The sequence below is a fragment of the Lissotriton vulgaris genome, chromosome 7, assembly GCF_964263255.1.
Source record: "Lissotriton vulgaris chromosome 7, aLisVul1.2, whole genome shotgun sequence".
Lineage (NCBI taxonomy): Eukaryota > Metazoa > Chordata > Amphibia > Caudata > Salamandridae > Lissotriton > Lissotriton vulgaris.
The window spans coordinates 488921098-488938899 of record NC_141695.1 but is presented as its reverse complement, the minus strand read 5'-3'; the positions used below and the strand labels follow the sequence as shown (position 1 = coordinate 488938899).

The 17802-nt window shown below is 42.7% G+C and overlaps 1 protein-coding gene across 2 annotated transcripts in view; it reads right to left on the bottom strand.

Moving 5' to 3' along the window:
• LOC147701928 (myosin-1-like) overlaps positions 1-17802 on the bottom strand; it is a 253534-nt gene that overhangs the window by 134477 nt on the left and 101255 nt on the right. For both annotated transcript variants that reach the window (XM_086930553.1, XM_086930554.1), the window contains 4 exons: positions 17626-17724; positions 8705-8808; positions 7253-7391; positions 1068-1186 (listed from right to left, as the gene is read on the bottom strand). In XM_086930553.1, coding sequence (XP_086786679.1) covers positions 1068-1186; positions 7253-7391; positions 8705-8808; positions 17626-17724 — 461 coding nt within the window. The remainder of the gene's footprint in view (positions 1-1067; positions 1187-7252; positions 7392-8704; positions 8809-17625; positions 17725-17802) is intronic.

Here is a 17802-nt window from a genome sequence, read left to right as displayed (position 1 = left end):
CTTGCATTGTGGCTGTGACAGTACCAGCACTGGCGAGACGTTGTTGGGGTCAGAGAGGTTCTTGAATACTCTGAAAAGAGTTTGGGGACAGTTTTGGGCTGTAGTAATTTGCTCTGAATAAAAAGTTCCCCAAGCAACTCTACAACGTCCATGATAATGTTGCAATGCTGTTTTATATCTAAGCTCACTCTCCTCATCATAGGAGAGCCTCCCAGACCTCTCCAGGCACTTACATCTTTCTTTCTGTCTCCATAATACCTTGGTAAACCAAGGAGCATGGGGGATGGTATCTGACTGAATGACTGAGTTTGGCTGGTAGGACTATGTCCAATGAGTCTCATAGCCAGTTGTCAATCCTAGGCTGATTTAGCTCAGCCACTTGTGCAAGACAGGGAATCGTACTTCTCAACTGGATATTAAGGGCCAGGGCTTCTAGCCACAGCCAGGTCCTGGTCTTGACCAGAAGACCACTCCTAACCATGGCAGGGGCAGGACGATAGATAGATAGATAGATAGATAGATAGATAGATAGATAGATAGATAGATAGATAGATAGATAGATAGATAGATAGATAGATAGATAATTAGAAGGATAGATTAAAGTATGGAAACTAGGATAGATAGATAGATAGATAGATAGATAGATAGATAGATAGATAGATAGATAGATAGATAGATAGATAGATAGATAGATAGATAGATAGATAGATAGATAGATAGATAGATAGATAGATAATTAGAAGGATAGATTAAAGTATGGAAACTAGGATAGATAGATAGATAGATAGATAGATAGATAGATAGATAGATAGATAGATAGATAGATAGATAGATAGATAGATAGATAGATAGATAGATAGATAGATAGATAGATAGATAGATAGATAGATAGATAGATAGATAGATAGATAGATAGATAGATAGATAGATAATTAGAAGGATAGATTAAAGTATGGAAACTAGGTCAGTGAGACAGGCAATAAACTGACTGTGCTTATTATTTGGGAAGAGTTTTCCAAACACAATTTATAATTAAATGGTGACAGATTCTTGTTGTATAGGATTACCTGCTGAACACTTTGACTTCTTGTTACATACTCATTTCCAACTTTTACTCTGGGACAACACAAGGATTTTACGAGGTCAGAAGAATTGAGGCCCATCAAATAGGCTACTTTGTCTGCATCTGTGAATAATAAATCATATTTTTGTTCAGTAATGTTACTTTCATCTGGCATAGAAGCTCACACATATCTAGCACTGCTGTACTACCGTCGGGTGCAAAGTTGTGAAGGTTTTCCTCTGTAATTCAGTATCATTATGAAAATACAAACTTTGCATAGTTAAAAGAAGCATAAAGAGTATTCCCCTTTGTACACAGTTGTAGACAGAAGCAATGTTTATCGTTATTGACATACATATTTTCTAGTAGGCCTCATGTATATATTTAATGCATGCACTCTCTTTTATACTGTCCCTAGAAAATTAAATATTTACAAGGAAATAAAATGGAGAGAAGTTTCTATAAAAACAATTGCCTTTGATTTTACAAATTAAATCGAAGCATGGAAATAAAATACACCTTGCCAGTCAGATTGAATAAATTCAGCAGAAGTCTAAACCCATTAACAACATGAGGATTGATTTGAAAGTGTCTTTCTCGCCATTTTCCATGAAATATCTTGCTAAGAACATAGTTAGTTGCCAAAAGATCTAGGACCATATGTTATTAAAAAAGTTCTAGAACACTAACCGATGCATAGGGCGGTAGAACACACCACATGAAAAGCAAAGAAGGTGCAAGAGAACTATTAAAATGAAACACATTTATTTACACACTTGAAAATAGGCCAATTTATAGAGGTACATCAGAGAAAAGCTGTACTGTACACAAGAGATGTTCTTGCTCCATGGGAGAAACTAGGGGCCTGATTCCAAGCAGTTAAACTGTCAGCTATCAGCTTTGGTATACTCAGGCTCATCCGCAAGATCCTCCCCCTCCTCCCATTCAAGGCAAAACAGATCATGATTCAGGGCCTGATTCTCTCCTGGCTAGACTTCGGGAATGCCCTTTATCTGGGAGCCCCCCAATCGACCCTTGATAGGCTCCAGGTGATCCAGAATTGTACAGCGCTCTATAAAAACCTTTTCCATTCCATTCCATTCCATTCTGAAAAGGCCTCCGCACCGGTGGCAGAGGCCCCGCAGGCGTGGGGGAGGCCCGCAGCCGTGGGGGAGTTTCCGCACTCTGGGTGGAATCTCTGTAAAGCGAAGTCTCATTGTGGAGATTCTGCCCCGAGAGCAGAGACTCCCTCATGACTGCGGAGCCTCCGCCACGAGTGGGGGTCCCTCTGTGAATCAGGAGCTAGAAGTTCAAATTATACAGGCAAATGTGTCCTGCTTGTGCAGAGGCCAAATTTTACATGTGCATATCAGGGTCCGACTGCATTGGTGCTTAATTTGAGCTGGTTGGGGCCACCAGAGGTCATTTTTCAGGACCAACACTTATTTTTCACCATTGGATATTGACTGTGAGCAAGAAAGTGAAAGACACACAAACGGGAAAGAAGGGGAAGAGAAAGATAGCAGGAACAAAGAGAGAAAACAGGAACCTGCAATATTGAAATAAAGGGGCAGTGAGTGGAAGACGAGTAATGAGGCCTGAGATTAATTCAAGACTATGCAGTCTAGGCATATGAGGCACTCAGATTTACAGCACTGCCAGCAGAGCTGTTATGACTGTGGAAAGATTGCTTTTTTCAATTTGCCAGGAAATTGTGTTGATTTGTGTTATTTAGCTTGTGTTTTCTAGTACTGGACTGGCCTAAAGGACTATCTAAATAAACATAAGGAATCCAACTCACAGGAAGGAAGGGGGGGGGAGTGATCAGCAAATGTTGAAGCACTCAGTGTTCTGTAGAATACCCCTCACACACCAAAAGGCCCCTTGGTGTCATGCTTCATCATTGGGGTCCTCGCACCCCTCTATCGGGATGCGGCGTGCTACGACCTGCGACTACGCGGGATCACTTATAGGGATGACTATGTGTGGTGTGCGGTGTGTGGGGTATATTGTCATAAGTGAGTGGTGGGATGTGGTGAAAAATTAAAAAGTACCTGGCACATGAGTGTAAAAGAAAAAAAATTTGTATTCCGAACTCTGGCTGGTACTATTAAAAGAAGTGCAGTGTGAGGTCGAACCTGTTGATTTAAGGAACAGAACCTCTGGTGTGCGTTGTCGACATGTTTCGGAGATAGGCTCCTTCTTCAGGACGGGGTCACAACCTCCCCACCTTACTCACGTTGTGTTTTTAATAAAAAATAGTGTATATACAAAAAAGTCACAATATTTTAGGCTAAGTGTGCCTACAGCGGTCTGCTACAAGTACAACGACCTGCAGAAGGACAAAAAAGAACAACTAATGGTTACCCATGTAGCGGGTAGTTCAAGCAGGTGCAGTCACCTGGAACCTCACCATATGCTTGTATTAAGCCTGTTAAAAAGGAAAAGTACTCACAACACAAACAACATAAAACACAGAAGATACTAGTAGTTATACTTAGTTGCAGTCATACTTGTGAAGCTTGCTTGTGGGCTTCATGAGCAGAAAAGGACGTCAGGGGTGTTGCATGATATGCAATCTGTAGTGAAGAATGATACAGGTTTTAATTAATCATTCTCACTTTCGGGAGAAACCTGATGGTGGGAGGGAGACCGAAAATCCGTCGAAAGCTTCCAACTATGGCTGAACAACCAAAACGCCTATCTGAACTTCACAAGCACAATTTCTGACAACACATTGGTGTTTTTGGATTTAAATATCTACGCTGAGGAAGGAATTTTAAAAACCACTACCCACTTCAAGCCAACAGCCAGAAACTGCTCGTTAAGATATGACAGCTTTCACCCCAGACACCTACGAGAAAACCTGCCGTACGGACAATTTCTACGCCTCAGGCGTAACTGTACAGATGTGTCCAATTTCAAACAGCAGGCAAATGACCTAAGAGAAAAGTTGAAACAGCGAGAGTATCCCATCAGAATCATTGACAAAGCAATGAAGAGGGCTAAGAACAACAATAGAGAGGCATTGTTGGAGGAGCGAAGAAAAGAACCGAAGGAGAGCAAACGACCTATATGTGTGACGACATTCAACACAATGTCCAACGAGGTATCCAAAATCGTTAATAAACATTGGAGGATACTAACTTGTGGCAAACTGAACTTTGAAAAACCGTTATTTGCTCACCGCAGGGGACGGAATCTCAGAGATATGCTGGTACATACCAGACCAAGATCAACAACCATTGCCTCACAACCATCTATAGGCATCCAGGGTCATTTCCCATGCGGGAATTGTATTAGCTGCCACTTGACAGAAAAAAGCACTCAACTCACCTTCCGCAATGGAACCACCTGGGATCAAAGGAGATTCACCAATTGCAACTCTAAAAATGTGGTCTATCTCATAAGGTGCCCATGCAACCTTGAGTATGTAGGCATGACTACACGTGCAATGAAAACAAGAATGAATGAGCACAAGAGCAACGTGCGCTGTAAAAAGAGCACAAAAAAAATGGCCACCCATTTTCTGACTGCACAACATTGCGTTAACGATCTCAAGTGGACCATTATAGAACAACTACTCACAGACGCTGGTCTTTTCCAAAAAGAACAAAGATGGGTGTTCAGACTTGGGACCCACTTAACAGGGCTGAATGATGATGTACCCTGGAACCAACTGTCCACATAAGAGATGATCTTTACAATGAAAAGGCACAAGGCTGCAAGGTCTTCATGGACCAAAACTGACTGCTGTTGACGTACCCATATGAAACTAACACGCGTGCGCTAGACTCATACATTAGCGTCACACAATAAACACCTTGGCCTACTACGCATGCGCGGAATACAAAACAGATATCCACACGCATGCGCAACATCCGTCTAGCAAGACGCTGATCCCGTGAGAACCCACGTTTGACATACAAGGATTATGTATGGTGGATGAGCGGATACTCCATACATGGGCACATACTCAAACACCGTAACACCCATATATGGTCACATAGATCCTTCCGCCCTATGGTTTTTCAAGGTATAAATAGTTCTAACTAGTCTACCACCTCATATCAGCGGAGCAGCGCTAGGGGTAAGACGGTGATCAAAGCGTCCCGATCATGTGAGTATCATGAGCATAACAACTGGAAAACCAAAATCAGGTTTCTCCCGCCTAAGTAAGTGAGAATGATTAATTAAAACCTGTATCATTCTTCACTACAGATTGCATATCATGCAACACCCCTGACGTCCTTTTCTGCTCATGAAGCCCACAAGCAAGCTTCACAAGTATGACTGCAACTAAGTATAACTACTAGTATCTTCTGTGTTGTGAGTACTTTTCCTTTTTAACAGGCTTAATACAAGCATATGGTGAGGTTCCAGGTGACTGCACCCGCTTGAACTACCCGCTACAAGGGTAACCATTAGTTGTTCTTTTTTGTCTTTATGCAGGTCATTGTACTTGTAGCAGACCGCTGTAGGCACACTTAGCCTAAAATATTGTCACTTTTTTGTAAATACACTATTTTTTATTAAAAACACGACGTGAGTAAGGTGGGGAGGTTGTGCCCCCGTCCTGAAGAAGGAGCCTGTCTCCGAAACATGTCGACAACGCACACCAGAGGTCCTGTTCCTTAAATCAACAGGTTCGACCTCACACTGCACTTCTTTTAATAGTACCAGCCAGAGTTCGGAATAATTTTTTTTTTCTTTTACACTCATGTGCCAGGTACTTTTTAATTTTTCACCACATCCCACCACTCACTTATGACAATATACCCCACACACCGCACACCACACATAGTCATCCCTATAAGTGCTCCCGCGTAGTCGCAGGTCGTAGCACGCCGCATCCCGATAGAGGGGTGCGAGGACCCCAATGATGAAGCATGACACCAAGGGGCCTTTTGGTGTGTGTGGGGTATTCTACAGAACACTGAGTGCTTCAACATTTGCTGATCACTCCCCCCCCCCTTCCTTCCTGTGAGTTGGATTCCTTATGTTTATTTAAGTATCACTGTGGAGCAAGAATCCAACCCTTTGCTCTACCTCCCTCTTGTGTTTTTTGACTTAAAGGACTATCTGGCAGAGCCCAAAGAGCTGGTCTGACAGGTCAGTGTTTAGGTTGTTTTTTTAGCTGTTTTATGGTCTTCTGTGCTAGTGTTTACTGTGATTTCCCTGATTTAATCACAAGCTTTGCCGGCAGCAAGCACACATTCACAGTCTTCCACAGATTGCAAATTATTTATACTGGGTGTCTTTACAAGTTTAAAACTGCCCTGATTTGCAAATGTGGTGTACTTTTGTATTTATCAAATGCGCTAATGTGGAAAAATTTTCATTTAATAACAGGACCTCTTTTCTCTCCCAATTTCTCTCCCTGTTGCACATTGGCTAAAAGTACATTATAAATAGGTGAAAAAGGGGGAATACCACGAGTGTGTCTCAAGGAAGATGACTAGGGGGGCGATACAATACAATAACGTTTTGTTCACTTTCAAAAGCCGCAGAAGATTTGCCAAATCATAAAACTGTAGAATCTTTGCTCATCTATTCTTTATTAGTAAAGCAGGAAATTTGCATTGGTAATTGTGAGCAATATAATAAGGCTTCACCAGTTTTTTCTATTTTTTTACATAGCTAAGGAGCATGTACAGCATTCAAAATATGCATTTTTGAAAGTGCCATGAAACTATTTCCACTTTTCTTTTTGCCATATGTAAATTCATTGCTCAATCTTGTGGCATGACCTCTGACTAAAATAGTCTTCGCCTCTCTGATTTGTGGGTTAAAATTTACACCACACTTAATTTGTCTACAGAAATCAGGACGTGCATTTTAGGGGAAACTCAGGTATTGCGTATATTATTTTCACACTATCTCTGAATCACTTCCATGCATTTAAGAACTTTGGCCGTAATGATCTTTGAGAAAGGGATGAAATGTAAGCATGTTCATACTTGTTTCAGTATTTATTTACAAGACATGCCGTTGGAAGTATTTAGATATTTGCAGGATTCACAAAGACAAAAGAATGGAAAACTAAAATTGACAGACAGTAAAACATGATAGGAAAGTAAACCATAACTAGAATAATGAGTGATTTAGTTCAAATACGATTACAGTGTCCCATCACAAAGTTACCCTTACATTCCTAAACATTACTGCCTTATGGATGAAGAGTATTACCTTCTGTACCATCTGGCTCAGCCTGCTCTTCTCTTGGTTTCTGCTTGAACCTCATGTTTCCCTGGTGCATCACAGCTCCTGTTAGTTTGAAGATCCCTAATTTTTCTTCGTGGTTGAACCCCAATATATCAATAGCTCCCTGTGAAGGAAAACCAATTTTCATGAAAGTATCCCAGTTCAAAAGAGTTTCATGACTGTTCTAGATGCTATACAACGTTGAACCACTTAAAGTAATGTTTTACTAATGTGCCTATAAACTTTGAAAGTGTTTTTTCATTATCATGAGTTTTTTTGGTAGTTTTTGCAGAAAAACCCTTACCCACTGGGTGTCAGGGTATTTTCCAGGAAGAGAACAAGAGTACGAGCGCATCATGGCTTTTGGCATTGTCAGTTTTTTACTTAAATAACACTAGATAATATCTAGTGCTAAATTCAATGATATGTATTTTCAAAGGCATTTGGGTTGAGTAGTACTAGGACTAGTGGTGTGCTGTAATTTACATATTTCACATTGTATGCTGCAGTGTGGTTTTATGAGCTGTGGTTTTGAGTCAGGGTTTGAGCTATAATATGGAATGATTGGCTATGCTGGGATTTTGGGATGTTGTATGTTACTGTGTGGATGAAGTGTATTCTGATGTTGGATGTAGAGTGGAATGACATGGCATGACGTGCACAGTGGCCTAACGAAATTTGAGGGAGCAACCCTGCCTGCAAAGTAGAGGAAGGGGGTCTCCTCCAGACACAATGAGGACCTCTCAGGACAGAGTACGGTGCCTAGGGGGCCCCCGGGAGCTCTGTGGCCCGCATTGCAGGGACATTTGTTACTTTACTGGACGTGCATGATGTGTTATAATCTATGGTTTACTATCGTATTGGATGGTGCTGAGCTTAGTATAGTATCAGATGGTGGTGTTTGTCAGTGTGGTAGATAAAAAGTAGTATTGAGTGGTGTGTGTGAAGGTGGTGAATAATAATGAGGAGTGGTGTGTTTTTGCTTTGTCACATGTTTGCCTTGTGTGCATTGTATGAGTTGTTTTTTTATATATATATTAACCTAGCTGGGCAGCAATAGAGCACTGTATATGTGTACTTAGGGCCCGATTCACGGAACTAACTTAAGACAAACTTAAGACAAAATCCTAAACGTACTACTTTTGGTATTCACAGAAGTTAGGATTTTGTCTTAAGTTTGACTTAAGACAAACTTAAGACAGACTTAAGACAGATTTAAGTTAGGATTTTGTCTTAAGTCTGTCTTAAGTTTGTCTTAAGACAAACTTAAGATAAAATCCTAACTTCTGTGAATACCAAAAGTAGTAAGTTTTAATTTTGTCTTAAGTTAGTTCTGTGAATCGGGCCCCTTGTTTGGGAATTAAGACATTGAATTAATGCAACATTGGTTGATGGTGTTCTATGTATGGTGTGATCTACAGTGCTGCAAGTACGTACATCTGTAGCCATTAACTCTTCTGCATCATCAATGCTTTTCACGGATATTTCCCCCTGGCTTGTAAACTGGTAGTCGTATGGATTGGTGGTTATGAGAAGCATTTCTGAAAAAAACAGAGTACAGCCATGTTTGTCCAAATAAAATGTGCAAACAATTAACATGCAAAGCATTAAGTCATATACTATCTTGCACTTATGTTCCCCTAAACAATATAACTCACAAAATATTGATATTCGGTTTGCTCCTCCATCTTTCTTTCAAAATTACACATAAGGTTTCACACAATATATATTTGCTGTGCAATGGGTGGATTTACCATGTAGCCCATAAGAACATACTATACCATTGCTTGGTACCTGTCAGCCTTTATTTGTCATTGATTGATTCCTATCGAGTCTATACATATTCTTGTCTTTGTACATGCTCCAGACATTGCTTTCATGATATGCCATTATTGGACAGTTTTCCCATGCATATTCTCCTTGATCAAAATACAACATTAAGAAATTCATGGCCTGATTTAGAGTTCGATGGATGGTTTACTTCATCTGACGAATACACTCTTTGAAATTAGGCACCACATCAGAATCAGACCCCAATCAGAATAAAACACCTTTGTCAAGCATTATCGTGAAATAATCATAATAGCTGAGCAGGACACAGTCAAAACATATGAGTCAATGCTATCATCAAGAAGTATGGTTTAAATATTAACCCCCAACACCCCTGTAGTTCACATACTGACCCAGTCAGGGAAAGACACTTATAAGACACACCCAGACATCAGGCAGTATTCTTTAACATTCAACCATAAAATACATTCACTTGAAAAGGACACATCTGCCCCTTCCAACACATCTGCCCCTTCCAGGCACAGTCATCTCTGTCGAGTACAGCCAATCATTGGTGTGAAGTAAATCCATCCGGTCTGTCAAAGGAATACTGCCACCCTCCCTTAGCCAAAGACATCCACCTCCGACACAACCACTTTCTCTCAAGACCCTTCGGGAACTATGTCTTTTTTACAAACGTGTTGTATACGGTCCTACTTTTAAAAACATCACTGTTTAGTGGAGGACACACCTCCAAATATATCCCTGAAAGAAGTTGGACTTACGGTGTTCCACCTGTTTGTTTAGGGCAATTTGGGGCACATATTTACCCCACACCAATTTCAAAGTTCAACAGCCCCCACTGATGATGACAGTCAATTGGAGAGAGGAAGAGGTGAGGTGAGATAGAGCATGGGTAATGAAAAAGGAGTGAGAACAACATAGAGATAGAGAAGCAGAGAGATGTAAAAAGAAATGGTCCAAAAGAAAGAGTCGCTACTAGCTCAATGGATGCCAGAGTCAACAAAAGAGGGGAGCAAATGAGTATAAAAGAGAGGTTGAGTAAAGAAACTATTGTAAAGAGGGCCAGAGAAGAGGCATGATCGAGTCATGGAAATTGAGCCAAACAAGACAAACAGAGAACAAAAAACGAAAGCACTTGAGTGTGTGAAAGAAAAAAGACAATGTGAGGACAAAGATTTTTAAAAAATGGAGATCGACATCAGAAGATTAGAGGTGGACCTTTCTCCTGCTACTCCTGTAAATTCAGCGGCACCGACAACATCTCCGCTACAACCACACCACAGATTCCCGACCCCAACCACCTACAATGCATCCTTCTCAACACCCGATCGGTGCACAGGCACGCCATTGACCTATGGAACCTACTAGACACCTTCTCTCCAGACGTCGCCTTCCTTACGGAAACATGGATGAATGCTTCCTCCGCACCAGACATCACCATTGCCATCCCTGAAGACTACAAGATCACTCGCAAAGACCGTACCAGCCACACAGGAGGAGGAATCGCTATCGTCCATAAGAAATCCATCCGCATCTCAACCAGCTCTGACGCCAACCTCGCCAACTCCGAACACCTTCACTTCCAGATCCACATCGACCCCAAAACAACTCTCAGAGGCACTCTCCTCTACAGACCACCAGGACCCCGCGCAAAATTCTGTGAAGACATCACAGACTTCATCTCTCCACACGCGCTCCCCTCCAAAGACTATATTCTTCTAGGAGACCTCAACTTTCACCTTGAAAAGATAAACGACCACAACACCGCCACCCTGCTGGACAACCTCGCCAACCTCGGACTTAAACAACTAGTCACTTCCCCCACCCACATCGCAGGTCACACACTGGACCCCATCTTCACATCCAGCAATCATGTCTCCTTCAGCCACACTACGGAGCTCCTATGGACCGACCACAGCTGCGTTCACTTCACCTACAACAAGCCGAAACCCATCCACCACTCCCAACCTACCCTGCAAAGAAACTGGAACAAAATCACCACGGACCAAATCTCCGCATCGCTCCTTCGAAACACCCCAGCCCTCTCTACTAACGCTAACGAAGCCGCCGCCAACCTCACCCTATGGTTATCCAACACCGCCGACACCTTAGCTCCACTGAAAAAACGTCAAAGCAAACCTGGCAGCAAGAAAGCCTCATGGTTCAACGATGATCTCAAGAAGTCCAAGAAAATCTGCCGCTCCCTTGAAAAGGCCTGGAAAAAAGACCCAACCACCAGCACCAAGGACGCCTTCAAAAGCGCCACCCGCACTCACCACCAACTGATCCGAAAAGCCAAGAAAACAGCATTCAAGGATCGACTTGACAACAACGCCCACAACAGTAAAGAACTTTTCAACATCGTCAAGGAATTTTCCAATCCCTCGGCCAAGTCCAACGACATCACCCCCTCTCAAACCCTCTGCGACTCCCTAGCCTCTTTTTTCCACAACAAGATTGCAGACATCCACAACAGCTTTGACAACCAACCCGGAAACCAACACACCCTACAATCTGCCGAACATCTTCCCCCCGTGAACACCCTTAACGCCTGGAACACAATCTCCACTGAAGACACCATCCGCCTGATGAATTCCATCCACTCAGGATCCCCCACAGACCCATGCCCTCACCACATCTTCAACAAAGCAGACTCCGTCATAGCACCGCACCTCCGAGACGTCATCAACTTCAGCGGACCCCACCGAACTCAAAAATTACCGCCCCATCTCACTACTTCCATTCCCGGCCAAAGTCATCGAGAAAGCCGTCAACAACCAGCTCTCCGCCTTCCTCGAAGCCAACAAATCCCTCGACCCCTCACAATCTGGCTTCCGAGCAAAACACAGCACTGAGACCGCCCTCATCGCAGCAACAGACGACATTCGAACTCTACTGGACAATGGAGACACAGTCGCCCTCATCCTCCTCGACCTCTCTGCAGCATTCGATACAGTCTGCCACAGCACCCTTCTACAACGCCTCAATAACATCGGAATTCAAGGAAAAGCACTTGAATGGATCACCTCGTTCCTCACCGGAAGAACCCAGAGAGTCCGCCTTCCTCCATTCAAGTCCGAGGCCTCTGAAGTCATCTGCGGCGTACCTCAAGGATCCTCACTCAGTCCCACCCTCTTCAACGTATACATGAGCCCCCTCGCGGCCATCGCACGCCAACACAACCTCAACATCATCTCTTACGCGGACGACACTCAACTGATCCTTTCCCTCACCAATGATCCCAGCACCGCCAAAACTAACCTACACGAAGGAATGAAAGAAGTTGCCGAATGGATGAAACAAAGCCGCCTGAAACTGAACTCAGACAAAACAGAAGTCCTCATCTTAGGTACATCCCCCTCCGCTTGGGATGACTCCTGGTGGCCGGAAGCCCTCGGAAAAGCACCCATCCCGACAGACCACGCACGGAACCTTGGAGTCATCCTGGATTCTTCACTCTCAATGAACAGACAAGTCAGCGCCGTATCCTCTTCCTGCTTCAACATTCTTCGCATGCTCAGAAAAACATTTCGCTGGATCCCCTCCGATACAAGGAAAACAGTCACCCACGCTCTGGTCACGAGCCGACTGGACTACGGAAACACCCTCTACGCAGGTACCACCGCTAAACTCCAGAAGAAACTCCAACGAATCCAAAACGCCTCAGCCAGGCTCATATTAGACATCCCACGCAACGAACACATCTCTGGTCACCTTAAAGACCTCCACTGGCTACCCGTCAATAAGAGAATCACCTTCCGACTGCTTACCCACGCACACAAATCACTCTACGACATCGGACCAGATTGCCTCAACTCTCGACTGTCCTTCTACACCCCCTCCCGCCAACTACGTTCTTCCAGCCAAGCCCTCGCCACTGTACCCCGCATCAACAAGACCACCATGGGAGGCAGATCCTTTTCATACCTGGCTGCTAAAACATGGAACTCACTCCCCGCTTACCTTCGCCTCACCCAGAACCACCTAGCGTTCAGAAAGCAGCTTAAAACGTGGATATTTGACAAATAATCCTCCTCCCCTTCCTAAGCGCCTTGAAACCCTCTGGGTATGTAGTGCGCTATACAAATTTCATGACTTGACTTGACTAGGTGATCGAAGAGGAGAAGCAAAGAGTGAGAGTAATTTACTCAGAAGTGTTGCAGAGGAGTGGGAGAAAAATCAGAATGAGAGAAGGTAACATTCAAAGAGAGAGTGGAATAATAATGGCCATCCCACAGATGGATCATGTGCAATAGGCTGTAAGCACAACGATTGGTCATTGTGATTGTATCTCTCTGCACAGATTTAACCAACTGAGCTCTTTATAAACCATGCATGCAAGTCCACTTAGTGTAATGTTCTGTTTATTGACATAGTTGAGCGTTGAGAGGGGCTTCCACACCTATTCAAGACTTGTTAATCATGGCCATTCCCATCATTCAACAATGGTAATAAATTGCAGACTACACTCTGTTCTTCTGATATATTGTAAGACATGTGGTTGTTGGTTGACTGGGGTGTGAGCCCTGGTCAAGTAGCAACCACAATCCTTGTCAGGGTAAGGCACAAGCAAACTACAAATTAACAGTGCTCAGCCTCCTGGTAGCCTGGCACAGGGCAGCCAGGCCAAACTTAAAGGAAATGTGTAATCAATCAATCAATCAATCATGTGTAAAGGATTTTGCAACATTTAAAATAACCACACAAAGTATTCCACACTAAATTAGAAAAATAAAGCGACATTTCATAAATAAAAAACAACCAAAATGACAAAAATCCAATCAGTTGAACTGGATATATGAAATTTTATAGATTTTAGTGAAAATACTGCATCTGACTTTGCGTCAACCGGCGTCAGTTCAGAGAAGCTGTGCGGTCTGTGGCGGCCGGCACAGGAAAGAGCAGTGGGGCAGTGGAGTGGGGCGAGGGTGGGGCAGGGTAGGGCGAGGAGGAAGTCAACAGAAAACAGGTTAGTGAAAATGAAAAACAACAGTATAAATTAACCAAACCATTTACCTTGCCTTTCCAGGCACATATAAGCTCCATATTGTGTGTGTCTCTCTTGGAGGAATATGCAACATTCAACTGTCAGCTTCAGCCAGTCATGTCACCAGAGACAGGCAACAGGCACAAAACGGCTAAGGTAAGAACATGCCAACTTTCTAAAAGTGAAACATAGACAGTGGAGAGATGCACACCTTTTTTCTTCATTCAGTTATTCAACAATGCTTTATGAAATCCGTTTTGAACCTTGTCGGTGTGCTAGCTCTCTGCGCTCCGCCCATTTGCGCTGCAAATAAGTAGAAAAACCGAAGGGGACACCTTCTTGCCCCCATAGCTGCACAACCTATCATAATGAATTTAATGAATTAAATTCTTAATCCATCTCTTAATTGTTCCAAATTTTAAACCAGTAATCTTCATCTTTATATTGCTCTGTTTATCTTCAATTCATTCTACCCATTTTCATGGTTCCTTTACTTTTCAAAAAAACAGGAGAGTCACTGTTTCCTCATGCCACCTTTTTAATGCAAGTCACCCAATGCATTTCGGGAATAATCCCTTCTTCGGGGGTTTCGTGGCTCTCATTAGTTCAACCTCGGGTTTGACAGATACTGACATAGTCCTGTCATGATTAGTTTTGTTACAATTCCGTCCCACGGACAAGCTGCTTTCTGCTCCCACTCTTCTAAAAGTGGCATCTTTAGGATTGCAATTTAAAATCCAACTTCACCATGAGTTAGGATTTTAAATTGTGATTCCCGAAAAACTAAACATGAACTCTTCCAATTTGGAAATTACACTTAGAAACTATAATTCAGCAACTCCAGTGTTATCCTCTGGGAGAGATAGGCCTTACAGGAGTAAAAAACAAATGTAAGAGTTTTTCAATATAAGGACATGCAAGAGTTTCAAGTACACATGCAACTTTTTAAATGCATTAAACCCTCTCCTCTGGGCTGGCCTGGGCTGACTTCAGGGGTGAATGATATGTATTAAAAAGGAAGGTTTTGTCTTTGCTGAAGTTTATTTTGCAAGATCGAAATGGCAGTTTAAAACTGCACACATACAGGCTGCAATGGCAGACCTGAGACATGACTAAAGGGCTACTTAAGATGGTGGCACAATCAGTGGTGCAGAACCACTAGTAGCACTAGTAGCACTGAATATACAGGTCCAGCGCACATGTGCCACTTTACTAGGGACTTATAAGTAAGTTAAATATGCCTGTTGAGTATAGGCTAATGTCGCCATGTTTTGAGGGGAGGGCACAAGAACGTTAGCACTGGTTAGCAGTGGTAAAGCGCACCGAGTCTTAAGGCCAGCAAAAACGTGGTCAGTAAAAATTGATGTTTGGGGAAAGAGCACCCTCAGGCTGACAGGTCTAACACATATGCTTATAACCTGCTTCTTTTAAGAGGGTTCCATACTTACGGGCTGATTTGGAGTTTGGTGGAGCGGTTTCTCAGCCGTAACAGGGTCCCCTCCCCTCATTTATAATCAAGCAGACCTTCATTATGTCGATTGCGGAGTCTACTCTGTCTCCACCGCTGATATATATACCTCCGAAGGGCTGTTGGAGGTTTGGTTGTGTATCCGCACACCTTAGCTAGAGTGAGCCTACACATGGTCAGTTTTCAATGTCTATCACCACTAGGTAAAACCTGGCAGTAAGAGGCAGGGAAAAATGTAAAATTCCTCCTCCCATGGTGAGGGGGGCAATGCTTTCTTATTTTCCAAAATCAAATCCCATTTTGTTTTTTTGTTTAAAAAAAAAAAAAAAAAAATGTACATTTGCAGTGCAGATCAGTCATGTCGACTGAACAGTCCTTCAAGCCAACAATGTATTGACAGGAACCAACCAGTTGTTTCTGCCAATGCTAGACATGTCTGCTGGACTTCCGGACATTTCTACATTTGCAGGAGGGGACTCTGTCAGGGCGATTTAGTACTTTACTCCAATGCCCTGACAGAGTAACTCCCTGCCCGACAAACTCTAAATCAGCCCGTTAGTCAACTGAAAAGTAATCGTAATCCTTTTCTTAAAGAAACTTAACCTAGAGCCCTCTGTATTGGTCAACTTCTTGTCCATCGCCATCTTCTAATTCAAATAATAGGTGGATTCCAAGCAGCATTTTGAGAGAGCTTCAGTAGAGCATCCTGGTCAGAACTGCTCCTTTGCTATTTAGCTGATGGCAGCCAGACAGTCAGAAGACCATTTGCAGACCTCCATTTATGATCTCCCTTTCCTCTCATGTTGTACAGTCTTTTCTTTCACGTTTGTCTGTGATACACCTGTCTAATTTTCGCTGTGTGAAAGAATGACCAGTAGGAGACCCAGCTGTGCAATCTATGTGAAATAGGCCACTGGGAATGGGCACTCGGGGCATATTTACAAGCCACTATAATCACCACAAAGCCACTTTTCTGGAAGTTGTGGTGGCTGTAGGGGCTTCGCCTTATTTACAAGGCAGCGTTAAGCCACTTAACTTGGCTTAACGATGCCTTGTAAATAAGGCACCCTTTCATGGTATACTTAGCTTGAAAGAGGAGGGCAATGGGTGCTGCTGTGGGTGTTCCACCGCAACACCCATTGATTTTGATACTGCCCCATATTTACAAGGGTGGTGTAAATATGGGGAAGCACCAAAATTAAGACCAGGAAAAACCTGGTCTTCCCCTGGCGAAACAAGGAGAAATGTTTAATTTCTCCTCGTTTTTGCTGTTTCCCTGTGTTCTGCGTTGTGCAGCACATATGGAAACAGCAAAACACCAATGGTAGTGTATGTGCAGGAAGGTGTCCCTTCGTGCACACAAACAATATTTTTTACAAAAAAGTAGTTTTGCAACTTTTATGCGTGCTGCATTGAGCAGCACACAGAAGTTACAACACGCTATTTAAAGATTGTTTATGAGCAGGAAGGGACACCTTCTTACACATAAACAATCTTCCCCTGCAATGCAGGCATCCTTGCACTATTTTGAAAGGGTGACTTCATTGGTGCTAGGCAGCTAAATTTAGCACCAACGCAGGGGGAAACATAGGGATGCACCATATTCTTGCAAATACTGTGCAGTCCTGTGTTTCTAAAGTGACGGAGAATGTTGTTGGCCTTCTTGCCTTAACGACACACTTTACCATTTTACAAGTAAATATTCCCCTTTATTTGCAAGAGAAGGCCGGTGACCCTGAGAATCATACAGCGCCAGGTACGTGGGGATATGTGTGGGACTAATGTGTCATGACAGCACAAAAAAGCAGATTTCTTGTCACTGTTGTGACATTCCGCCAGTGATTAACTGGTTTTCTAAATGTGTTTGTATTAATGGCAGTGTATGGGGCTTGTATATATATGGTTTTGCTCATTGGGAATTGGGAAAACAACATAAAGCTTTGCAGAAGAATATACAACAGCCCTGGCATTGAGTTGATAGATGAAGAAGGTGAATTAAAAAGTACATTACATGTAAAATACAAAAACTATGCATTTTCTAATATTCATAGTTTAGATTTTTTGTATACACCACTTTTGCCACAGATAGTGTAAGAAACATTTACTTACCAACAATATCAGGCTTCTTATTTGATTGAATCTGATAAAATATATGATAGTTTCTTTCAGTTGGAAGCTGAAAGGTTACTCTGGACTTTTCTAATAGGTCTGCAGTGGAAAATGAAAAAAAAAAATGGTAAGGGCCAGAAAGAATTTTAAGAATCATAAATGACATCTCTTGGGGAG